Source organism: Megascapheus bottae, chromosome 1 (genome assembly GCF_031878675.1).
Source record: "Megascapheus bottae isolate mThoBot1 chromosome 1, mThoBot2.hap1, whole genome shotgun sequence".
Lineage (NCBI taxonomy): Eukaryota > Metazoa > Chordata > Mammalia > Rodentia > Geomyidae > Megascapheus > Megascapheus bottae.
Genome location: NC_143509.1, coordinates 15,652,284 through 15,678,087, shown reverse-complemented (window position 1 = coordinate 15,678,087; position 25,804 = coordinate 15,652,284). Strand labels below are relative to the sequence as shown.

The 25,804-nt window shown below is 44.2% G+C and overlaps 1 protein-coding gene across 3 annotated transcripts; it reads right to left on the bottom strand.

Moving 5' to 3' along the window:
• Positions 1-807: 807 nt before the first annotated feature.
• On the bottom strand, positions 808-24,622 carry LOC150068434 (vomeronasal type-2 receptor 1-like). 3 transcript variants are annotated; one of them, XM_090332561.1, is made up of 6 exons: positions 24,381-24,622; positions 20,872-21,163; positions 11,934-12,806; positions 7,837-8,067; positions 3,682-3,805; positions 808-1,790 (listed from the first exon to the last, which is right to left on the bottom strand). In XM_090332561.1, the coding sequence occupies exons 1-6, from the start codon at positions 24,620-24,622 to the stop codon at positions 808-810; spliced, it is 2,745 nt and encodes a 914-aa protein (XP_090188687.1). The 3 variants fall into 3 exon arrangements, with proteins under 3 accessions (XP_090188687.1, XP_090188750.1, XP_090188825.1); XM_090332624.1 differs by having other exon boundaries at positions 24,390-24,622; XM_090332699.1 differs by having other exon boundaries at positions 20,872-21,178; positions 24,390-24,517.
• Between the last annotated feature and the right edge of the window lie 1,182 nt (positions 24,623-25,804).

Below are 25,804 nucleotides of genomic sequence, written 5' to 3'. Positions count from 1 at the left end.
AGGGGAAGGGGTAGGAGGAAGAAATGGGGACAAAAACATGAGAAGAGGTACCAATGTTTGTGAAGTAATGAACCTTCTATGTGGCAAATATAATGTAACCCTTCTATTAAATACAATAAAAAAGTAAAAATTAAAAAATAAAAATAAAGAACAAAAAATAACACAATTATCACAACAGATGCAGAAGACAGGCAAAATAATCCCTGTTCATGACAGCATCACTAACCTCTACTTCTCCACAAGCCTGCTTGGTCGGGGGGCGGGGGGATCCTCACCAGGAAAGGAAGGTGATTACCCAGCCCAAGGTGGGAGAAACTGCTCAGTGCAGATGATCCCTACAACAGTCTGAATGCCAGACATCTCCCCTGACACCCCTAGGCTTCCTCTGCTCCACAGGAAAAGCTGTGAACTGTAGTTCTCTCTTCAGCCAGCTTTCTCTGAAAGATATCTGCTTCACATAGGCAATCACTGGATTCTAGTGATGCTGGTTGATATAGGATTCTTCATTATTTGAAAACAAAAAACACGTTCACATTTTTCTCTATCATTTTAGGTACATGCCATCATTTAATTCTTTACTATAAAAACCCAATAAAATGTTTGAGTGAAATAGTTCACAAATTGAACAACAAGAGGAACTTTATTCATGCTAAAGTGCATCTTACACAGTGAAATTGCATTGACAGTGCTAGGCCTATTCCAGCAGAGCTCAGTCCTCCGTGTTACCCACGGCCTGGGCAGATGCCACAGACACGACTCAAAAGCCAGCCACCACCAGGGCTTTGCAGGGCAGCTGTCACTCCAGCGCTAGTCATCCAGAACTGTGGACACTGCGGTGTCATTCCGCTCACTGCTCACAGAGGCAGAGGTCAGCTGGATACTCTTGTCTACGGTGGGCACTCTTCCCCCGACGGTCTCCGCCGTGTTCCTCTTGGGCCTCAGCAAAATGATGAAGCACTTGGGAGCAAATATACAGCCTAGCAAACCATAGCTGGAGGCCAGGATGGCAAAGATTTCCACGGCCACCTTGAATTTGCCTTTGGTGCTCAGGTAGGCAGGCACAAAGGAGATCCAGATGATGAAAAAGGCCAGCATCCCAAAAGTGATGCATTTGCCCTCGTAATAATTGTCTGGCAGCTGGCGAGCCACAAAGCTGGTGAGAAAGCACAGGAAGGCCAGCAAGACGTCCATCCCGAACACCACGCACAGGAGCTCCACAGAGCCCTCGCTGCACTCCAGAATGATCCTGATCACCTGAGACTCCATGTTCTTGTACACCCTCGGGGGCTGCCCCAGCAAGTAGGCGCTGCAGATGGCAGCCTCCACCAGCACAGACAGGAGCACGAGGAGCTTTCGGAAGACGGGGCGCATGGAGAGAAACCGAGTTTTGGAGACAGAGATTCTGTAGGCAAGAAAGAGGGAAATGGTCTTCCCAAGAATGGAAGAGAGGCCGAGGGCAAAGCCCAGGGCCAGCGTGACCTGGCGGGCCCTGCAGGACCAGTCGTCTGGCTTGCCGATGAAGAGCAGAGAGGACAGCACGGTGATGAGGAGCGCAGCCTGGATGAGGAAGCTCAGCTCCCGGTCGTTGGCCTGCACCAGGGGAGTGCGCCTGTGCAGCACGTACACCACGGCGACCGCCACCACCACCAGGGCCCCGAGGATGGACAGAAGGACCAGGGTGAAGCCCAGGGCCTCGTCGTAGGCAAGGAATTCCACCTCCTTGAGCACACACTTGCTCCTGTCTGCATTGGACCAGTAGTCCTCGCCACACTGCATGCACTCCCTCTCACCTGGTGAAGGGACAAGAGGGTTCACTGCAGGGAATCCTGCAGAGAGAAATACCTCAGAGCAGTCAAAGGCCTCAAGCAAGGACTCAGTAATGAATCACATGTAGAATACATGCATTTTCTCCCAAAATAGTGGTGACAAAATGGCATGTAGTACACAGATATCACAGATTGAGAAGCATTTTGCCAACTTTTGAAATTTAGTGTTTCTTTCAAGGTTAGCCTTTCCTGTGCTACTCTTTCCAGAATATGCTAGCTTCTTTCTCCTCCAACTATCTACTGAGAAAGGAGTTATGTATACTTATAAAACTCAAGACAATCTGTGAATAAGGAAATTGAACGTTATGTGGCAAAACCATCAGGAAGATTATTACAGGGATAATAATCAGTCTTCCAATCAATATCACCTCCTTGGAAGAGAAAAGTTGGGGGCATTTACCTGGAAGAATAGTAACATACAAATGAAAGTTATTTGGAATGAGTTTTTGGTAACATGATAAAAAGGATTTCTAATGTTTCTTGAAAAGTTCAGGTAAAGAGGAGAATTCCTTTCTAATGACTTCTGACTCTTGACCAGACTTCTTTGATGTAATTCACTGAGCCACATGATATTTGGAAAGTTTTTCAGGTTACACTGTGGGAATTTTCTTCCCCTTTTGAAGGACAATTTTATGTTATTTAAATTCTTTAACATGAATTGTTTCTGAGGACCATTCCACAAAAGACAAGAAAACTCTGTGTCAAAATTAAAATAAACCTGTACAAATAGAATTTTGCTCCTAAGGCACATCACTCTCCCAGGCAGTAGGCACAAATTCACACAGTGGTGATCACAAATTCTCATGTACTAAAGAGTCTTTAGCCTTAGGTCAGTAACCTTAAGGCATAGAATCCCACAGGTCCCAATGAGATCGTTCAGTAAGATCAAGAACTGTAAGTCATCTTTGTTCTTTTTCAAATAGGAACATAAGTGATGATTAATCAATTCCCCAAACAAATAATTTAAGAAAGTTTACCTTAATTATTCATAGACTCTTAATTTCTTATATTTAAATATCATGTTTTGTATTTCCCTTATAAAGTCTTCATTGTTATAGAACTTGTCCCAACTAAAATCCGATTTGTGTGTTTTTCATAATGCTCAGAACATCCAGTAAATTGTGGGGCTCTTTGGTGGTGGTGGTGGTTGGGGGGCCTGAACTCAGGATTTGGGTGCAGTCCGTGGGCTCTTTTGCTGAAGACTAGTATTATACTACTCTGAGCCACAGCACCACATCTGCGGCGCCCGGCACCCCTGACCAGCAGGGAAGAATGGACACCACCCGAGGATCCTTCTCGTATCACGCTTTATTGAAGAGCAACTTGATTGAAGGGAGAGCTGAAGCAGAGGGGCCCGGGGCAGGGAAATGCAGCTGCTTATATACAATCAAGGAACACGGGGCTTTTGCCATTGGCTGCTCTGTTGCCAGGGCCATTTTAAAACTCGGGATTGGTCAGGCCTCTGACGTCATACGCGCAGACTCAGTGGAACAAGCAAAGGCTCCGCACTCACATACCAAATAAGGAGAACTAAGAAGTTGTTTACAAGGAGCGAGGCAGGGAACAGGCGCCATCTTGTAATGGCGGCCGCTCCGGCTCCCCACACACATCTGTTTTTTAAAAAGTGGTTAATTGGAGATAAGAATCTCATGGGGATGTTTGTACGGGGATGAGTTTGAACCATGATCCTCAGATCTCAGCCTCCTGAGTAGCTAGGATTATAGGCATGAGCCACCGGTGCCCGGGATTGCTTATTTTTTTAATACATCTTTCATCCTCCTTTGCAAAGATTGCTAAGAATCACTTTGTCGACACATATTCAATTGAATTGTACTTTAATAACAACCAGTCCTACCTGGTTTCTCTGACACATGTCCATCAGCACATGGGATGCAATCAAAGCAGCAGATTGGTTCCCCCTGACGAATCCCCTTCCGGGTCCCAGGAGGACACACATCGGTGCACACTGAGTGAGGAAGCTAGCAACAACAATCACAATAAGCATGGCATACCCTCCTGATCTCTACCACTGGGGGACTGAGAACGTTCTTCGGATTTCCATGGGAGTTTCTAGAGTGAATGCAGCCCTGAAGCTGACAACTGATCTCTGCTGAGCCTCTCATGTCAACACTAGTCTAAGCAGTGCTATTTTTGTTATGTAATTTGTTTTCTCCTCTTGAAAGGGTACTGAGGATTAAGTCCTCAAATGAAACCCACCAAGTAAAACCAGAGGAGGTCTCTATCCCAACAGATTCATAAATAATAACTTCGAAACACAAAATAATGAGAAGGATAGGTAACAGGACTCCTTCCAAAGCCTCTAACTCTTCAATGTAGAATACCAAAATAGTTGAAATCTTGACAAAGAACTCAGAGGTCAAATTTTTAAAATTACCAATGACCTCAAACAGGATTCAAACAAAGTAAAGAAATAGAAATCAATTCTAAACTTGAATAAGAAAGTCAGTAAGGGCTTTTCTTCTCCTCTATCACTTTCCATGAATAAGAAGTCCAAGTAACAAGAGATTACATTCAGAAAAGATACAGAAGATCACTAAGGACCATGAAAAACACAACTGCTAGAAACTACAGTGGAACAGAAAGGTAACAAAATAAATTAAGAAACAGTTTGAAGCCAGGCCCTGATCCTGCAGAAGGCTGGGAGATGGACACCTCCACAAGGAAAAGCCAGGTGGCCCTGGAGACAGACTGGTCGTCCTACTCCCAAGCATTAAGTCAGGATAGCACCACAGGCTATCATTGCAAGGCTATCTTTCACTGCTTATAGCTTCAAGAACTGTGGCAGGTGGCATCATGAGACTTGATTGAGGTTCTGGGTGCTGGCAGCTCATGCCTGTCATCTCAACTACTCAGAAACTGAGATTTGAGAATCCTGTTTACAAACCAGGACAAGCAGACAAATCTGAAAGAGTCTTATCACCAATTAAGTAGAAAACCATCAGAACCAGGTGTTGCTCAAGTGGTATCGTGGCAGGCACGTGTGAGGCTCCGAGCTCAGTCCTAGCACACACACACACACACACACACACACACACACACACACACACACACACACACACACACACACACAAAAGATGTGGGTACTTTTGAAAACACTGGCCAGTGTCCAGGAGCAAGGCAGGCATGGAGAGGGAAAAGAGAAGTTGAAGGAGCTGCTACTGAGAGCTCAAAGGGGGAAAAGCACGGAGGTCAGCAGCCCCCTCCTGTCTGACAAGAACAAGATTCACTGCCTGAGCATCGAATAAGAAATATAGCACCAAGTGGAGCCATACACTCAGGTTCTCTGAGCCACCAGCTGGCCGCGGGGTCTGTTGCCACAAGGACTTGAGAACAAGTTACCTTGGGGACATGAACATGGTAAATAACCACAGCTCAGGAGTTTGAGGACACTGCCAGAGTGTCTGGGATGGAGGCGACTCTGGAAGGGGGCAGCTGTGGAAGGGGGCAGCTGTGGACGGGGGCGGTGTGCACAGGGGCAGCTGTGGAAAGGGGCGGATGGACCTATAGAGAAGTGTAGGCAATCCAGGCTTGGGCCGTGAGGGGCCTTGTGGTGGGTGACCCCTCCCTCCCGGTTAGCTCAAGTCCCAGGGCTTGAGGTTTGCTGTGGAAACGGAGCCCACAGCTGTGGAACGCTCCCGCCCCAAGAGCTGCCTTCTGGCAGTGGAGGTTTGTCAACAGGTGTAGTTTGACACACAGCTATTCTGGGGACTTAAAAACAATGAATAATTGCAACTAATGGAGTCTTGGGACACCGGGCCATAAGGCCTGGGAGCAAGATGGCCACAGGATATGGCAGTGGAGGAGAGGGTCTGACAGAAAAGCAGATGGTGGGTGGGGCAATCCCTCCCATAGCTAGAGCCAGCCTCCAGGTTTGAAAACCACAATGGAGTCAGAGCACCCACTCCAGGGCAAGTGGAACGCAATGACTCCACAAATTGTCTGCTAGCCACAGGCATTTTCTGCCCAGCAGTGTTTGAGACTGAACTACTGTTGGGACAGAACTTGAGACAACCATGGCTTAGAGAGTCTGTGAGCCCTGGCCACAGGGTCAGGGGAATAGAGAGAGCCATGAGAGGTCACAGAAAGGGAGACGGCCAGGCAGAATCCACCAATATTTCTAAGCATCCAAGTCCATAGTGAAGAACAATCACTCTGCTCTTGCTGGCAAGTCTCAGTGTCTGAGGATCATGGCAGAAGCTAGCCAAGTGCTCAAGTACTAGGGGCTAGCTATCTACTGGTCATGGAGGCTTACTGTGAAGAAGGACTGAATTTACAAGCACAGGCCCAGGGATAGCATGGTATCCTTCTGGTACCTCTTTCATTGGAGTGGACATGAGGAGGCGGGAAAAAGGACCCTATACACTGTCAACAGGAATGTACATTAGTGCAGCCACTATAAAACTCACTATGGAGGTTCCTTAAATATATAACTAGGGCCAGGAGTGTGGCCTAGTGGTAGCATGCTCACCTAGCATGCACAAAGCCCTGGGTTCAATTCCCAAGAGCCACAAAAACAGAAAAAGCCAGAAGTGGTGTGGTGGCCCAAATGACAGAGTTAGCCATGAGCAAAAAGTGTCCAAGGACAGTGCCCAGGCCCTGAGTTCAAGCCCCAGAACTGACAAAAAAAATCTAAAGAAAGAGCCAGGAGTTTTGCCTAGTTGTAGAGTGCTTGCCTAGCATATACAAAGACCTGGGTTTGATTCCTCGGTACCACATACATAGAAAAAGCCAGAAGTGTTGCTGTGGTTCAAGTGGTAGAGCTCTAACCTTAAGAAAGTCTAAGGATAGTGCCCAGGCCCTGAGCTCAAGACCAGGACTGGAAAAAAAAAATAAATAAAAACTATGGTATTAACCTGCTATACCACTCCTAGAAAAATATTTGAAGGAATGTAAGCCAATATCCCACTGAAACACCTATACGCATGTTTTTAGCAGGATTATTCACAAACAAACTGTGGATTCAATCTAGGCTCCCATCAACCAATGAACAGATAGTAATGAGATACAACAGATAGTAATGAGATACAACAGATAGTAATGAGATACAACAGATAGTAATGAGATTACAAAGGTCATCAGAGGGTACTTTAAAAACTTGTATACTGGAAAATTAGAGGAAATTAAACACATAAATGTATATGGCCTACCAAAATTGAGCCCAGAGAGCATAAACCACCTAAGCACATCCTAGGCCAAACTCCTGGCCTTCTTCATGTTTTTTGTTGTTGTTTGTTTGTTTGTTTGTGTTTTTTGCCGATCCTGTGGTTGAGCTCACAGCCTGGACACTGTTCTTGAGCTTTCTCAAGGCTAGAGCTCTACCACTTGATCCACGGCACCACTTCTGGCTTTTTCTATGTATGTGGTACCAAAGACTCAAACCCAGGTCTTTGTGCATGCTAGGTGAGCATGCTACCACTAGGCCACATTCCTGGCCCAGAGATAGGTATTTTATCCTTGCTCTATTAGGTGTTACATTCTGAGTTTGTGGATGTTTGGGGCATTTCTTCCAGGCAAGAATGCCTCCTTTGTGCTTCCACATGAAGGTCTGGTCTACTCTTTCTATTTCTATAGCACATCTGCACCCTGAGGCCAACTGCAGCATTATTCACAATAGCCAAGGTACGAAAACAGCCCCGATGTCCCTCAACTAACGAATGAGAAAGGAAAATGTGGTGCATCGGTGCAGAGAAGTGGTTTTCAGCCATAAAGAACAGAATGACGTCACTTGCTGGATGGAGATTAGGGTCACTGTGAAGTAAGTCACTGCCAGGCAGACAAGCGTGAAAATGAAATGGGGGAAGAAGACCTATGGGTGGGGGAGTAGAAAAAGAGAATGTGATAGAGGATGCATAGAGTGTGAAACCATCATAACAAAATAAAACCCATGTACACAGATGTCACCAAGGAACTCTACTCTCATTAATATATGCTAATAAATAACAAAAGGCAAAAGCACAGAATGGAGGATTCAGAGGTTCAAGCAGCTCACCTTGGATGCTTCAGTGTTCCAAAATATGTTTGACTTCTTTGAAAAAACAATTTCAAATTTAGATGCACTGAAACTATATTCTCCAATCTTAACGAAGTCGACTTCTCCGTGACGGTGGGCTTGCCAGTTGAGAATGTCATAGAGCCCGGCATCCAGATCTCCGGCGTCGTTAAGCCAAACCTGCTTTCCGTCATGGCTTGTAAACTTAACTTTCCTCACATAGTAGGAGAGCTGCAAAAAGTCACTTTTTAAGAAAATAGTCTTATAAATAAAACTATTTCAAACTCATATTTTAATTCACTGGATTATACATTTTCTTCTCGTCATATATTTGCTATCTAATATAATAATCTCTAGCCACATGTTCCTATTTAACTTTGAAAGACGGTTTGTCAAGTTAAGACAGCCTATAAGCATAACACAAACAAGAGTTACAAAGACTTAGTTCAAACAAAAGAATGCAAAGTATCTCATTAATATTGTCACATTATTGTTTCATATTATGAAAAGATTATATTAAAATATTTTAGATATGTTGAGTTCAGTAAACTATAAAACATAATTTTATTGCTTTTTGTTTTTCTCTTTTAGTTTGGTCACTATAAAATTTTAATTTCTGTGACACATGAAAAGAATGTCTTTATAATGGAACAACACTGATTGTTAAAATCTACGGAGCCAAATGTTTCGTGACCCCGCATCCAAGGGAAAGGGAAGCTTCCTTTTTTTCTCCTGGACTTCTCCTACCACCAGTGCCAGCATCACCCACTATACTGTTCCCCTTTCTGAATTAAACCTATTGTCAGGCTTATGAAAACCACAGACTAGTGGGGGGGGGTGCATGGTAAGAAGAACTAACAGTAAGATTCAGTATCACCTATATGTCCCCTGTGAAAAGGGTTGAGGAAGCACAAGTGAAACCTGGATAACTGAAAGTTGGAAACTTTTCACCTTCCAAGAAGTGGCTGTGTGAACTGGGTTTAAATAGAATCACGAGGAATTCCATGGGCAAGTATGTTCACATCCCACGTGCTGGACTTTGTCTCCAGTCAGAGGACCCAGTCCAGTCCCCAGTCCTCCCCAAGCCAGCTTTCCACACAGCTTCGTGGAAAGACTGCTGATTTGGAGTCCGTGGGCTCTGACATGGCACGTACTGAGCAAGCATTAAACCACTCGTGGATTGGGAAGAGTGGGCCAGGGTCCTCCCTGCCTTTGTCCTGGGGAAGAGGGCAGAGTGCGTGGAGCCCCTCCTGAGGGAACCGCCCCACCCAGTGGAACACTATAGCCACCACTCTGGATTCCACCACTCCTCGTGGGCTTTGTAGTCTTTCAATGGACTTCACAGTTCACACGAAATCAACACCAGTACACACCCAGTGGCGCTCACGGTACAGGTGAACAGTTCGGCAGGGAACTCCCTGCCCCTTCCCTGGAACAGGCCTTCCACAATTCCATTTAGCATGACTAGATGGTAGAGAACAGCTCTTTACGACCAAGCAAGGCAGAAGAAGCTCAGAATGCCAGGCAGCCTTCGGGGCCTCACAGCTGTAATCCCCAGCACTAAAAGCCTGGTGCCAGTGAATGTTGAGTCCCTTGCCAGCCTGTGCTACACATGAAGTTCAAGAACAGCCTAAGCTACTAAAGCAAGACCCAGTCTCATAAAGAAGAAAAAAAAATAGGTTCATCCAAGTAAACCCTGCAAAAGAAGACTTTTTGCAAATTTATACTTTCTGATTCATGAGATAGGCTAAAGAGTTACAGCTCATATTTACTTTCAGACAAGTAGAAAATCTATCTTACTACATTTGTAGGTTTTTTTAATATGTCCACATTAATACTTTCTCTTTTTAACCATTTTTTCTTTTCGTTTCTTTTTTTGTTTTGTTTTGAATTTTCTTTTTTGGTACCAAGGATCGAACCCAGGATGTTGCTAGACAAGCATTTTGCCCTTCTTTTAACATTTTTTTTTTCATGCTGGTATCAGGGTTTTAACTCAGAGCCTGGGCGCTGTCCCTGAGATTGCATGCTGAAAGTTGGCATTCTACCACTTGAGGTGCCACTCCACTTTGACTTTTTGTTGGTTAATTGGAGATAAGAGCCTCATAGACTTTCCTGTCTGAATTTGAACTAAGACCCTGAACTTAAGTAGCTAGGATTACAAGTGTGAGCCACTAACACCCTGTACTTTTTACTTTTTATTTTTTTGGTCAGTCGTGGGACTGGGCATTGTCCCTGAGCATTTCAGCTCAAGGCTACAACCCTACGCTTGAGCCACAGAGCCACTTCTAGTTTTCCAGTGATTAATTGGAGATAAGAATCTCATGGACTTTTTTAGTGCCCAGACTGGCTTTGAACCATGATCTCAGCCTCCCGAGTAGCTAGGATTACAGGCGTGAGCCACCGAGGCCGGCTCTTTTCACATTTTTATTTTTTTACTTCCCGACCTGTGAGGAATTTGTCAGGGAGAAGGACAGCTAACCCTATCATCTTGATTCAAGTGTCCCTGGTCTTGTCCTAAGGCCTTCCCCAGTAATCCTAGGCCAAATCGATGCTTGGTGAACACATTTAAATTTAATATTTCACTTTTCAAGGAGTAAGCTATGGGGGTTACTCACCATTCTCTAATATGAAAGAAGCTATTAAAGGACATATTTTACACTGAAGAGATCTTTCTTGGCACCTAAAATGCAACTTAATTTGTTATTTTCTAGTTATATCCACTAACTCAGTCCCAATGAAGACACCTAGCATCAGAACCAGCGTGGCATCTATCTTACTAGTTCAGCATTAGAAACCATGCCTCTGGAGAAAAGACTATGTCAAACGGAGCAGGAGCGGCTCAAAGTGGCTTCCACTGGTCAACTATAGAAAGCAAAAAGCTAGCTTTAAAAGTGATTGTCAGCTGTGTGTGAGTGGCTCATGTGAGTAGTCCTGGTTCCTAGAGAGGTTGAGACCTGAGAATGACAGTTCCAAGCCAGCCAAGGGAAAAATGTCTATGAGACACTTACTACCAACAAAACACCAAGAAGCTGAAAGTGCAGCTGTGGATAAGTGGTAGAGTGCTAGCCTTGCGCGAACTAAAAACAACTATCTTCATGAACAGCACCCAGCCCCTAGTTCAAGCCCCAGTACAGGCACTAACACATGTATACATGCATGCATGTATGCATACACACATGTAGAACTGACTCAAAAATCAAAGTGAAAATGAAGATGTGAAAATTGCCCCACTGTGTATCTGCTGTGCTCTAAACAAATAATTACGTATTAGAGTCAGAGGTGAGGCTCAGGAAGGGATGCAGCAGAGCATCACGGGGATTATAGGACGACCAGGATACACATGTGTTCCTTAAGATACAGGAGGCAGGATTGAAGGTGTTGAGCAGAGAACCATCCTGCTTAGCAGTGATCTCGAGGACCACTCAGGCTTCTGGTACCCCAAGTGTCTGGGACACAAAATGTGGAATGCATTCTCCAAAAAGGAACCTCAGTCTTCACCTGCTGTGTTTTTGCCTATGTGAATCTCCTACAGCTTAATGACAGCATCTTATGGTTTCCTCAAGACTGGAAAGGACCACAGGACTAAATTCTGGCTAATAGGATGTAGAGCACTGAATGTAATTTGATGAGTGAGCCTTAATGGAGAAGCTGCTGGATAAAATATACACATGATATTTAGTCCACAAACGAATCTTAGAACAAGTGCTAAAACTTCACCTTGTTGATGGCAATGTGACAAGAGAGAAGAAACTGGGTCCAAGGCAATTTCTGGGGAGTTTCTATCATTCATAATGACTACTAATAATTCTGTTTGCAAGCAGGAACTGATAAACCAGTCTTTAGGCCACACAATTCATTCAGTACTTTAGCAGATTATATGATAAAATGATCTATTAAGAAGAGAGGAAAATCTATAGTTCAAAGAATGTACTTAAAATTTCCAAACCACATCATAAATTAAAACAGCTTATGAGGAAGGGGGTGGGAGAAAAACATGGGAAAGGGTAACAATGTTCAAGAAGGAACCTACTACCTGATGAATGTAGCTGTAACCTGTACATCACCCAACCAATAAAAATAAAAATAAAACAACTTACATGCCAGGGCTCAAATGTAGGTATGTAGGCACAGTACTGTCCTGGATTAAAGGGCCCATTCTCTTTGTCACATCTGCTGAGCTCATCCAGGGCATGGGCCAGGGTGTACACAGCTTGTCTCACATTGTTTGTAATCCTCAGCTGAGACACATCCAGGTAGGTATTTTTAAGATCTTCCAGCCTCTCCTCCCCAGTACACAGCTGATCAGACATGGCCTCCCGCCGGTCCTCCTTCCCGGTCATATTCACACGGTGGTCCAGATTGTAAGGCACGCTGCCATTGGGCCAAGTACAGTTAAACGCCGTCTGCCAGAACTCAATGGTCAGGACGTCACTTGGGTCCCTGCTGGGATGCACGTCATAGAGAAATTCTTTCAACCCTGGGATGTCACTTCTTGGCACTGCAAACCCAATACTTCCACCAAAATAGGGGAAGAATTCAGGCTTTGCCAGGAGGGTGGAGGTAATCCACGCCTCGCTTGCTATCCACGTCCTGTCAGTTATGTTGTGGTGTGCCATCTCCAGCATGAAGGGACTGAGATCCAGATCAGAGGCATACAGCACAATGACTTTGGCAGAGGAGTCTTTGACAGCCTTCACTGCCTTTTGCATTTTCTCATTGGAATAGACTTTGGGGATGGTTTCAGAGAATGCGATGCAGAGGTTGAGTGCCTCTAAGTTTTCCTTAAACTGTTTGACTCCGTATTTTCCATAATCATCATCCGATGCAATAGTGCCCACCCACACCCAGCCAAAGTGCTGGATAAGTTTCACCACGGCCTGGGACTGGATTTTATCACTGGGAACTATGCGAAAATAACTTGGAAACTGGTACTTGTCACTAAGAAGTGAGCAGGTAGAGATATAGCCCACCTACAATTGAAAGCAAAGCAAAGCAACTATTAGAAAGCACGAGAGTGGCACAGAAGTACTTTCTACTCCCTTATCTACACAGTTGGTGGAGTTATTAAAGGGGGCAGTTTGCCCCTCTCCCACTGACAATCCTTTTTTTACCCCATCCTAAGGGGCTTAATAGGATTATTTATTAAGGTCCCTGGTGGCTCACACCTGTAATTCTAGCTTCTTAGAAGCAACAGATCTGAGAGTTGTGATACAAAGCCAGCCCAGGCAAGATAATCTGTGAGACTTTAATCTCCAATTAAGAAAAAACAACTGCAAGAAGTGGAGCTGTGGCTCAAGTGTTACAGTGAGCCCTGAGTTCAAGCCCCAGGACCAATACATACAAACATACACACAGAGAAAGAGAGAGAGGAGAGAGAGAGAGAGAGAGAGAGAGAGAGAGAGAGAGAGAGAGAGAGAGAGAGAGAGAGGACACTCAGTCCATTATTTTTCAGATAAGACCACCACCCTGCAAAGAACTGACTGCCTCTTCTGAGTCAAGCCTTCCAGACTTCATCAGAACCAGCACTACACACCCCTGACAGTGACTCTCCTTCCACTTATGACACCCCCAACTCACTGTTTCTTTTTCTTTATCAGTCGTTGGGCTTGAACTCTGGGCTTGGGCATTGTCCCTGAGCTCTTCAGTTCAAGGCTAGCATTCTACCACTTGAGCGACAGCACTACTTCCTCACTGTTTCTTTCTGTCTCTCCCTTCCTCCTTCTCATCTGACTGTCTCCTTCCACATCCCCTTTTTTCTTTCCATTTTATTCTTCTTTCACTTCCTCTAGGCCCATTTCCCTCTGCAAGGATTTGAGTATATAGCTCCTAAGACTTGGCTATAATCTTAGGCTTAAAACATATTTTCAAATAGAGCACTTAGAAGCAGTCATATTCAAAGTATCTAAACAAAGAGCAATTTTATATCCTTATGTGGTCCTTGTGCGCATTCTCCATCGTCTGGAAACCAAGACTGGAGGCCTTGAGCACCTAAGCATTTTACCACATTGTTGTTGTAGCTTACCCTCTACCTCACCAACTCTGTCTCAAAGAACATGTCACCTTCTCCTTTGTCCCAGCTCTTGTTACTAACACGCCACCCCTTTCTATAGATGGTAATTCCACAGCTTCGCAACTGTTATTTCCCTCACGAATCCAAGGCTAGTCCTATGTTGTCTTTCCTCTTCCTCTTCTCCTATTCTTATCCCATTGGGTGAAGGTCATACTCTAGAACCATCAGAAACATCACAGAAGCCATGTGTAGGAAAGGGCTTGACAATTAATTAATCAGAATGAAATTTCAGGCGAGTCATTTAAGCCTTCTATACCTTGGATTTTCTGTAAGTAAATAGAGTAGTAGTCTAACTCTTTAAGCTGCTCGATTTAATAAAAGACATAACAAACAAGTTTCTCTTGAAGATTTATACAAGGAGAAAACCTATCTGGCAGTTTCTAGTCAATGTGTGAACTAGCACTGACGTTTAATAGAACAGAGAGCTCACAGAGATGGTAGCAGGCCAAGCTGCACAGGCAGTCAATGTGTTGGCCAACATTTCTGCTCAATTCTGTTTTCAGTGTTTCCTGTTTTCCTTTATTTGCATTTGAAGCTCTGTAGAAATCCTATGCAGGGCTGAGGGTGTTACATCAGTGGAGAAGGTTTGGCATGTGCAAGGCCCTGAGTTTTTGATCTCTAGCAGCAAATCTGTGAATACACATGCATATGTGCACACACATAGGCACAATCACACACACACACACACACACACACACAATTACTATACAAGTGGTACTCTCCTTATTGAGAAGTACGAATAAGCTCAACCATCATCTAAATAAGTCTTGATGTTTAAATTACACATCATTAAAATTAGTTTCGTTTATATTTGCTGAAAATGCATTTTTTCAAATATCTATTCTTATATTGAAAGTATCATTTCCCCCATTTAATTTGCAATGTTATAATCTTAAAACTCTACCCATCTTTTCATTCCCATAGAAAATGTGTGAATTATTCATGAGTAATCAGCATAAAATCAACATGAGATCAGAAGCTAAGGACTCGTCAATTAACAGGTATTTATCAATGACCTGAATCATGCTTCATATGGCTGGTGAGAACTGTGTTTATGTCGGAGACATTCTCCCCTTCCCTGAATTCTTAGCATAAAAATGTGCCTGCATAGTTCCTTGCCCTAAGGTCACTAAGCAACCCTTGCCTGCTTGTATTGATATGTAAACATCCTACCACCTGACCTCCTACCCTGAGCAGTACCCCAACCCCCTCTTGCCTCTCCTGAAGAGGCATATAAGCCCCTGTGTGAAAAATAAAATTTGCAGCTTGATCAGAACGCTTGTCTTGCTGCCTTCTTCATGTCTCCTGTCCCTTTCATTCCTCCCTCTAGGTTCTTGGCCCTAGTTGACGTCCCGCCAGATGGGACAAATGGCGCCCAACGTGCGGCTCGAGTGCCCGCGAGGCTGAGGAACGCTGTCTTCCAGGAAAACTTGGATCCAAGTGATTGTGTGACCAGCTCGGAGTGGCCCGCCCGAGACATCTCGGTCAACGCTGAGTGGAGACGGCGAAAGGTAAGTGACTGACCATGGGACAGGCATCATCGTCACAGGAATTGTTCATAGGCTCTCAAGACATGAAGAACTTGGGTTAAAAAGAGTTAAGTATGGCGAGGAGGTACTGCGACAGGCCTCCCGACCCCCTTCTAAGTCTCATGCCCTGGCTCTGCACTAGCCCGATCCCCCTGTGCCTGGTTTATCGGCCTTGTGGTGATCACTCCAATGTAGACGGGAAAAACCAAACCCTCTTAGCTTTTCCGGTAACCCAGAGCCAAGCTGGAGATCAGATTCATGTAGTTATTGCAATTGTGGTCAAATAAGGAACATTTTCTGCTTGAAACTGTAAATAGTGCATGCTTGGCCATGTATGCCAAATGTGTTTGACAAGAATTGTTTTTATGTAGATAAAATGATCATTGATCTTAAAGATTGCTTTTTTACAATTTCCCTACACTCTGATAATATTTTGTTGGCAGCTCAGGACAGGTCAGATCTACAAAATTAACTGGTGCTCACAGCGTCTAGATTTAAAAGCAGAGGTATGGAGATTTCAGATCCCCGGGCGAGAAGGTCTGGGAGGCTTTAACATGCGCTATGTTAATGGTGGCCATTCTTTTCAATTGGGCTGCATGGGACCGCGTGGAGCTCCTGGTGAGAAGTAGGAAGATAAACTTGGGAGAGGCTCCTCCCCTCGGGGTCTATCAGACCTTGTCTGCCCTTAAGGCAACTAGGGCCAAGGAAACTTTAAGTAAAGAGTGCTCAGAGTTGTGGAGAGTTAGCCTTCCCGCTGCTCAGGTTTTAGAGCCTCGCCCTGAGGAGGGATTTTTGGGCCCCTTTGATCCTGGGATCGGGCCCCAGAGCCCTACACCAAGTGCTCCTGCCCCAAAATTTGCGGCAGACAATTGGAGGGCAGAGCAGCCTCCGCCATTTTACTCCCACGCTTCACCTCGTGTTAAACCGGAAGAGGAGGTTAACCCGCCATATCGAGGCAGCTCCTCCCCTGAAAGGAAAGGGCGGGTTAAGCCGCCATTTTACTCCTCCCCACCATGCTTGATAAATGCTAACCCTGGGGGCAATAGACCCACCCTAAAAGACCTTAAGAAAGCAGTCTCCAAAAATGGGCCTAATTCGCCCTGGGCCAAAACCATCCTCCAAAGCCTGGCTCGTCAGCAATCCTCTCAGGCCTTAAGCTCCCAGCAACTAGAAACTGCCACAGGCCCCAGCTCTTGGGTGTAGCTGGCCTAGCAGCATCTTAGTAATTGGCTTGCTCCCTGTCCTGGCTAGAGCCATTCAGCCGCTGTTATGGAGAGACAAGATACGGATGTTGTGGCATTCTACGATGACTGCATTAGTTATGAAAAAATTAGCATAGAACTGCTCCCCCAATTCTAGGGGCCACAGTCTAATTGCATGCCCCCGCCCTGTGGGTGGAGCAATGTCCTATTGGCCAGAAAAACAAGTGGAGCTACTAAACTTAATAAGGATCAGACAAATACAAGCTTCAAATACAGGTTTCTTCATGATCTCCCTGCAGTATGCCCATGGGGGTCACCCGACCAGGGCTCCCAAGTCTTTTATCAATTCCTAATAATTTGTATATTTATGCTATTGAGATAAGATTGCTTTTTCTAGAAACGGTGGTTTTCCTTTAGCAACCTTTTTTGTAAAAGATGCCCAGGTGAAAAGCAAAGGCCTTCGGAGGTAAGTATCGGCCGACCCCCTGTCTGTTTTGTTTTGTTTTATTTTTATAAAAAAAGATAAATAAAAAGTGCACTCTGGGCCTAAAACAGAGGCCTGGGTGGTCAAGGGACGCCTTGACCCCGCTTCTGAGTTTCTTGTGGATAACAGGGCATGCCTGAGAGTCCCACCAGCAAGACATGTCTAAATCTAAAAATAGCTGTTTGGTGAAAACATTCATCTGAGCTCATGTTTTTTGTGTTAAGTGTATCTGATTGAGTCCAATTTTCTTGTTATATGTCAACGTCTGTTTTTGTTTCAGACTTAAACGTCTTTGTTCCTCTGTCTTGTTCATGTTACATATTTTTCCTTGTCCAGTTTTGTCTTTAAAATTGGTACCAGTTCTAAATATGGATTCTTCTGGTTTTTCTGCGTGTACTCAAGCACATCCTTGTTATCTATTTGAATATTTCTGGGAAGTAAAAAGTTTTGGCTCCACTCGGGCCTGGTATGGCCCCTCCCAATCCGCTGCAGCTGAGGTGAGCAGAGGCCAGACAAAGCAGCTGCAGTCTTCGTTCAGTTTCCTTTTTCCTACAACCTGCTGAAGTGACAGTCTAGAGACACTTGGTGACAGGACACAGACTTGTCTTAGTTCTCCTAGGTTTAAGACTCCCACCCAACTTTCATCTGCAAAAAGTAATATGTCTGATATCAGAAACAAGCTCTGGAAGAATAAATTTCAGCTAAGTTGCCTTGTTAGAAAGCTTTGTTTAAAAACAAAAACAACAGCAACAACAAAAAACCTGGTTGTCACCTCCAAGAATAAGCTTTGCAAAAACAACAACAACAAAAAACAACAACAACAAAAAAACCCTCATGGTACTAAAATTTCCGGAAAATGAACGGCCGATATTAATTTTGCGCACTTTAAGATCTTTGGGTATGAATGTGTGTGCGAATGGGTGTGAGTGAACATGTTCAAGATTAAATTGTCAGCATGCTGTATAAAACAATGGTTGAGCTCATATTTGAAACACAAAAGCAATTGGGTAAATCTAAGTCTAAACTTCAAGAAAATTATTAGGTTTGACTGTTTCCTATGTCTCAAAAGATTATTGCATTGTTTTAAAGAAAAACTGGTAAAAAGTATTTTTCTAAAGATCCTGAAATCTGCATTTTAAAAATCTGGTATTGCAATACATACAGCTATTTACATTGCAAATATTGTATCCTGTTTAGCACAGAGGTATTAGGGAATTTGGGATTTATTACCTTAAGTTAAAGTTTGGAGACATGTATTAGAGATTTAAATGTAAATTTGCTTATTAACGTCAGAAATTTTGCCTGTCTGTCTTTTCTTGCAAACTGACACTAGAAATCTGATGGTAAAATGTGGATAATGTGATTAGTATTTTAAAGAAATGTTTAAAGGTTTATCTCCATGCAATTGGGTGTATTTTAAAAAAGGAAGGAAACTAAGTCCAGACTTAGACTTTTGGTGCACTGATGTCTATAGTCCTTGCATTAGGGAAAAACTGTTATTTGAGTTTAAACTGTTGTTGGAGTTTTAGACAGTAATCTAAACTGCAAAAAAAAAAAAAAAAGCCCTTTTCTAAAAGGCAAGAGGAGTGCCTTGAGCCCTAGGGGGCCTGAAGGCAGAAGGAGTTCTTTGTGCCCTTAAAGGTTTTTCAATTGCAAATAAAGGCTAAGGTGTTAATTGTTTAAGCCAGTATCGGCAAAAGTTTTTAAGAACATTGGAAATGGGTTTCTAAACAATATTTGAAAGTGAAGTTGTCTTAAATGTTTAAAGAAAGAGAAGAAAGGAAAATCAGGACTACCAAAGTAATTGCTTAATTGCTATTTCAGCTTGCTCTTGTAACTTCCAGCTAGCCCATGGAGAAGAACAGCAATCCTTATTCAGATGTAACTTTGGCTTTTACCAGGTTCTAGGTAAGCTCATGCTTAGAGACTATTTCTGTGTTGACCACCTTGTTGCTTTAATTGGAGTAACGTGGCCTTTTGTAGGACTCATTGATCTGAAAGCCGCAGTTTCAAGCCAACCCCAGGCAAAGCAAAGTCCCTGTGAGACTGTGGTGTCTAATCTGGCAGCAGAGTGCTAATTGAGGCAGAGTTGCTTTGGAGCTCAAAGTGGCAGAGTGCTAGCCTTGAGCTGGAGAGCTGAGGGACAGTGCCCAGGCCCTGAGTTCAAGTCCAGCAACCAAGCAAGTGAAATGCCAATGGGATGTTTATCCCTGTGTGGAGAGACACTACTGAGACAACGAAGCATCCAGGTGCAGAAAGCCTCTGCGTGGATGGCAAAGATGGTGTCAGATCCTAGAGTCACTAGTGCTTGGCCATTCAATATTAATCAGAGCTGGGAGGTCATAGAATAGTTTGTAAGCATGCCTTACTAATGCCTGTGCCTTCCATAACTGGGCAGGAACTTGTCAATCATCTGTGATAGTGGGTAGTTTAAAGTCCTAACTGAGTAAAGTTTGATTTGACTCCAGCCACAAATTCAGGAAAGTTTGTGGATCTGAAGCTTGTGTCTCTATTAATCTGTTTAGATCTGAAAACTAAAGCATTGTTTAAGGTTGCAGAGATTTAGTTCCCCAGACAATCAGGAAAATGCCTTTGCAAATGGGTGCTAAGTAAGCTAAACTATTGTAGCTAAAGAAGGTTTGTGCAGTTGTTAAATGTTGAATATGATCTCTAGTTTAGAGCAAATCATTGTTCCTGATAGCTAATCCTGGCAACCCCTTGGTAAAATAGGCTAAGCTTTTCAAGGTTCCTGGTCAAGTACAGAGACAACGCCCCTGAGTCAGCTTGAAGAAGTTATAGAAGATGAATCTTCGCCCATCAATCCCCTTTAGATAAAGGGACCAGGGAATCATTGGGAGAATTCACTGAAGTCAGGCCTTAGGTTAAGCTTCTTTAACCAGTTTGCGCAGAAATTTGCAGGCAACCCAGCAGGAGGTGTGACACTCCATTGGAGTTCCTGAGAGGTGAATCTGCTGCCACCACCACCACCACACAGCTGTTTCCTCCTGCAGGGCGGGATGCGCCCGATAAGTTGGCATCCTCAGCAAAAAGACAGACACATCAGCTAGTGTGTCTTGCTTCTTGTTCAACATGGCCTCCTTTCTATCAGGGCCTCTGTTCCCCCTCTCAGATTAAATCCTCGCCCCTCACTTATTTTAAGGTTTAGGGAGGATATGTCGGAGACATTCTCCCCTTCCCTGAATTCTTAGCATAAAAATGTGCCTGCATAGTTCCTTGCCCTAAGGTCACTAAGCAACCCTTGCCTGCTTGTATTGATATGTAAACATCCTACCACCTGACCTCCTACCCTGAGCAGTACCCCAACCCCCTCTTGCCTCTCCTGGAGAGGCATATAAGTCCCTGTGTGAAAAATAAAATTTGCAGCTTGATCAGAACGCTTGTCTTGCTGCCTTCTTCATGTCTCCTGTCCCTTTCATTCCTCCCTCTAGGTTCTTGGCCCTAGTTGATGTCCCGCTGGACGGGACATGTTTAGATGTCAACCTACAACTCACTAGACCACCAACTTGTCCTTAAAGCTAGACCCTAAGGACAGGAGTCTGAATCATGTCTCACTAGGCAGTAATTCCTACTTGCTGACTGGACACAGGAACAAGGGTATTATCCTCACCAGCACTCCTGCTTACCTCTGTAATTTAGCCCAACCTCCCCTCAGCTCCTTGTTTGCTTCAAGTTTCACACATACACAGGTTGTATTTATATATGAAAAAACAGCACAAGACTCTGAGATACCTGAGGTACATAGTACAGCCCTAGAACTCTTGAAGCAGCAATTGACAAGTCTGAGCCTCCTGATCCAACAATTCCTGCCAGATAGGCCCCAGTGCTGTTTCTCATGTTGGGTTTGTTTTCTTCCTGCCCGGTGAGGAACACCAAAGATGACTCCATTGCTTTGGACACAGTGAAACAGGTATCAAAGATCTGATAGCCCAGAGTGTGGTGGGGCAGAATGTCCTTCCTCTCGTTAATCTCCTTGATGGTGTGAATCATGGTTTTCATCCAGCGGAATCCCCGGAAGTTGAACCTGCCAAGGAAACCACTCTTGTAAGGCGAGATCAGTGGGCAGGCTCGGAGCACAGGGAATTGTAAATTGGGATTTTGCTGAATCTTCAGCTGGCATCTCAGTTGTTGGGCTTCTTAAGTTTTAAGCACAGATGTTACAAAGTTGAAAAATGCAAGTCTGAATCCTACTGGCCATTGACTGCGTATGTTGGGATATAGATTAAGGTAGAGATACTGGATATATTAGATACAGATATTTAGAGGTTTTCTTGTTCGGTGTATCTCTTTGATGTGCTCATCTTTATGGGGGCTGGTTTCTGTCATCACAATGAAGTTTTCTAGTTAGGAGTCTCTTTACGAAACCAGGTACCCAGTCACCCCTCAATACCTATTTTTCCTATTATCTTCTTTTGCTCTGAACCTTAATTATAAAACTCATGACAATACTTATGATCAGGGTACAGTAAGTTAGGTTGTATGTAGTATGATTTCAACAGCTTCTTGCAGGGTGGTTATTCTTAATACTGAGGAAAGTTAGCTAGTGATGTTTCCCTTTTAGAGTCTCACAAATAAACAAGATGCTTCCTTCTCATTCATCCAAAAGGAAGTCATATTTCTCCTGCTGGCCACATCATTTTTTTCCAATTCCCTTTCCACTGAACAAGCAAGCAAAGTCCCTAAGGTAGTTTTCCTTCTAAATCTTCTGTAACTAGTAACTAATGCTATGTCTTCTGTGCAATAATTTTTTTCAGGTCCTGGCGATTGAACTCAGGGCCTGGGCACTGACCCTGAGCCTCTTTGTGGTCAAGGCTAGAGCTCTATCACTAGAGTCACAGTGTTACTTCTGGCTTTTTCTGAGTGTTTTTATGGGGGATAAAGCCTGCCCAGGCTGGCTTTGAATCACAAATCCTCAGCTCTCAGCCTCCTGAGTAGCAAGGATTACAGGCATAAGCTACCAGTGCCCAGCCAATAAATATTTCTAAGTTTTAAATACCTGACACCAAATGGCTCTACTGGAACACTTCAATTTTCCATCATGTCTTTTGAATTATGTTTTCTGTTTAGTTTTTCATTTAGTAAATTCTTACCCAGTTAATCTGGAGCCAGGCCCTATCTTACAAGAGTGAATTGGCACAGCACTGTTGAAGCAGTAACACAGAAAGAGTCAAGCCATTACATTATAACAGGATAAAGCAGTGGAAGGTGAAGTGTTGGCTGTGAAATGTAGAGAAGGGGGCCTACTGCTGGAGAACCAGCACCCATGCAGAGTCTGAAGCATGGCTCAGACTTCAGCATTCCAAGATATTACACTTCCACATCTATTGCAAGGGCAATGAAAACTTTTTTTTTTTCCAGTCCTGGGCTTGAGCTCAGGGCCTGAGCACTGTCCTTGGACTTTCTCAAGGCTAGAGCTCTACCACTTGAGTCTCAGCACCACTTCCGGCTTTTTTCTATGTATGTGGTACCGAGGAATCGAACCCGGATCTTCGTGCATGCTAGGCAAGCACTTTAACCACTAGGCCAAACTCCCGGCCCCGGCAATGAAAACCTTAAAAACAAATATAGTAGTATCATTTTGAATATAACAAGACACTTCAAACTCTATTATTCACCTACAGTGATTAATTCCTCCTTTGCAAACTTAGCTGAAAAAGATATCTTCAGTGTTATTTACAACACTGAAAATCTGAGATAAACTTACCTACCCAATGAAAGCTCATAACACTATGGAAAAATTTTATCATTACAAAACAATGACAATGTGAAAACATCATTAACTGAAACACATAATATGCAAAGTTGCTCTTAAAATTTAAACTGTATATAATCTTACGAACTTGTGAATACTGGAATTTTCTCAAAAAGGGCTGGAGTTCTTTCCTTCATTCATCGACTCCATTAAATATTCAAATATCATTCTCCAGCTTATACTCTATTTTTCCTTAGATTATTTTCTTCCAAATTTACCTTTTTGAAAAATCACTTAGAAAAAATGCATTACTTCTTTCTCTATTCCAATTCACTTCTTTTCTCGCTCTGTACAGTTTCAAAAATGACAAAAAAAAACCTCTCTGTTCTACACATTTAACTGACTGGCAGCTGGGAGTAGTATCTTACTGTAATTGTGAATTTCTGGCTTAAATTTCCCCAAATCCAATGTATACTACAGTCAATAATAGGTACAGAATAAGCCAGAATAAAATCACTCTCAGATGGTCTTAGTCTGGCTCCTCAGTGCTCCACTGTGGACTCCCCTACTGGAAAGAAAGTAATTCCAGGAAAAAAATGGTAAGTTATGAAAATCAAATTCAAGCCCCAATATCAGAACAAAACACAAAATCCTAAATGAGGCACAGTAGCTCACACCTGTAATCCTAGCTACTCAGGAGGCTGAGATCTAAGAATCTCGGTTCAAAGCTAGCTCAGGCACAAAAGACTGTGAGCCTCTTATCTCCAGTTAATCACTAAAAATTGGGAAGCGGGGCTGTGGCTCCAGGGGTAGAGCAGTAGTCTTGAGCTGAAGAGCTCAGGGACAGCACCCAGGCCCAGAGTTTAAGACCCATCATTGACCAAAAAAAAAAAAATCCCAGTAAGACATAGAAAATAAAATGAACAGGTTTATGAGAGTAATAATATCTGTGATGGTTTTGCTTTACTCCCTGACATTATTTGCTGTGGTTACCCAAAGATGACTAGCTACTCTGGACTGACAAATGAGGACGCCCTCTCCTGACATGACAAGCCCGGTGGGCACCTCAGGGCAGAGGCCTTCCAGAAGCTGAAGGAACCTTGACATCAACACCAGATCAGAAATTCACCAGTGCCGCACACTGCACATTTTCACTGCTGTAAACCTCACCCATGACAGCTGGGCTGCCACACTACACCATTCTGCCCAGTGAGCTCAACGTTGAATAGATTCTGCTTAACAGGGGCTGGGATGCAGACAGACTCAACCTCCTATCAAGTTCTCAGCTGCTGCTGCTTCTGGCTGCGAACCCCCTCTGAAGAGCCACGTTCTACACCACAGGACACTACTCCTCTGACTCACATGGAATTGGGAAGCGCTCACTGGACATGAGCTGTTCTTGGGATTGCATCAGGGAAAACTGAGGTCTGGGAGCCAGAGTCCCTGTCCAGACTCAGGTAGAACCATGAGTCCAGCTGGAGACCCGGGCCCTGCCCACCACTCCTCCCCCATACCTGCAGTTGAGGGAGAGGACTTGTGCACGCCTTACCCTTCACACTTGGCTGATACTGGCTCCAAAATAGACTCGTTTGCTGGGATGGTCCTGGAGTGAATAGGAAACAGACCTCCAATAACAACAGAATGGTTCTTGGCATCCACATAGCCGTTCAGGTCAAACTTGCCCATCAACCTGCAGGTCAGTTCCTCTTCCTCTTGTTGGTCTTCAGTGCCCAGCTCAGCCCATACAAACACCAGAGCTCCCAGAAGCAGGCACATCCTTCTGCTGGCCATCTCGGAGAGAGGGAGGAAGCTGAGCTTGTTGAGGTCCCAGGGTTTAATGAGGCTCCTGGATGGAGCAGTGCAGTGGCTCCTCCCACTGGGCTTGTTATATGATTGTCACCTCTGCCACCCAGCATCTCAGCCACTTACAACTGGAAAAGTAGAGCAGACAGAGCTCCTGAAATGCCCTAGCATGAAGCCACCATGAGCCAGGACAGGGATTCAGTTCATAGGGGTCATTTCCTTCGTGGGGCTGCTCCTCATGTTTATCCATTTCAGCCTCGCTTAGGGGTGTGGAGGTCTTCTCCTCCCGTCAGGAAGCCCTTCCTGCTTCTGGGCAAGCTAATGAAGGGAATGCCTGGAAAAGGTTAGTAGAAAATCTTCTCCAGCTGCTCAGAGTAGCAGGGACAACAGGCTGCTGACAGCACGCCCAGCTTTCTAACTTGCATGAAAGAGTGCCTCCTGACCTTCTTGTCTGGGCTGTCTGACCTCCACAGCCTTCCTGATCTCAGCCTCTCAAGTCTCTTTAACAATGGCTATGACCCACGTCTCCCAGGGTCTGAGAAACTTTGATGAATACAAGTACATCATTGTAAGGGAAATGACTTCAAGACAAACCCTTCACATAGGCTCATTCTAATAAAACACCCCAGCACAGACACATGCGCATAAATGTGTGTGCACGTGTGCGCATACACACACATGCACACATACACACACACACACACACACACACACACACACACACGTACAATCACCACCACCATTGCACCATTTCCTCTTTCACTGTTTCCCCATTCCCATTTCCACTCATCTGCTCTCACCTCATTGTCAATCTTCTCTTGGCCTCATGCTATTGAAATATTTCTCATTCCTGCATTTGATATCTGATCTGGGGATTCCTAAAGCATGCTCCACTCTCCCTTCACTGGTACTGTGTCATCTCTCACTGTGAGTGTGGAGATGACAGACCCAGGCACAGACGAGGGTGCTTCTTAACCACTTATCAAATGTCTCACTCATCTTCATTTCCCAACGTGTTAGTGTTCCATATTTCCCTCCCCTCTCACATGTGGCTGACAGGACTTAACGCCTGGCTCGCAGGACGTCTGGCTGGAGAACACTCCCTGTGCCTTTGTCCAAACACAAGGGAACATTGCGGGCCCAGCTTCTCCTTAGAGCCCTCTGAGAATC

What these genes read in the sequence shown, in the direction of transcription:
- LOC150068434 (XM_090332561.1), bottom strand. Translation starts at nt 24,622, where the DNA reads ATGGCCAGCAGAAGGATGTGCCTGCTTCTGGGAGCTCTGGTGTTTGTA. An exon ending in GTATCAGCCAAGTGTGAAGG is followed by an intron (nt 21,164 to 24,380) that starts GTAAGGCGTGCA and finishes TTTCCTTGGCAG; the next exon opens with GTTCAACTTCCGGGGATTCC. An exon ending in ACATGTGTCAGAGAAACCAG is followed by an intron (nt 1,791 to 3,681) that starts GTAGGACTGGTT and finishes TCCCTTCACCAG; the next exon opens with GTGAGAGGGAGTGCATGCAG.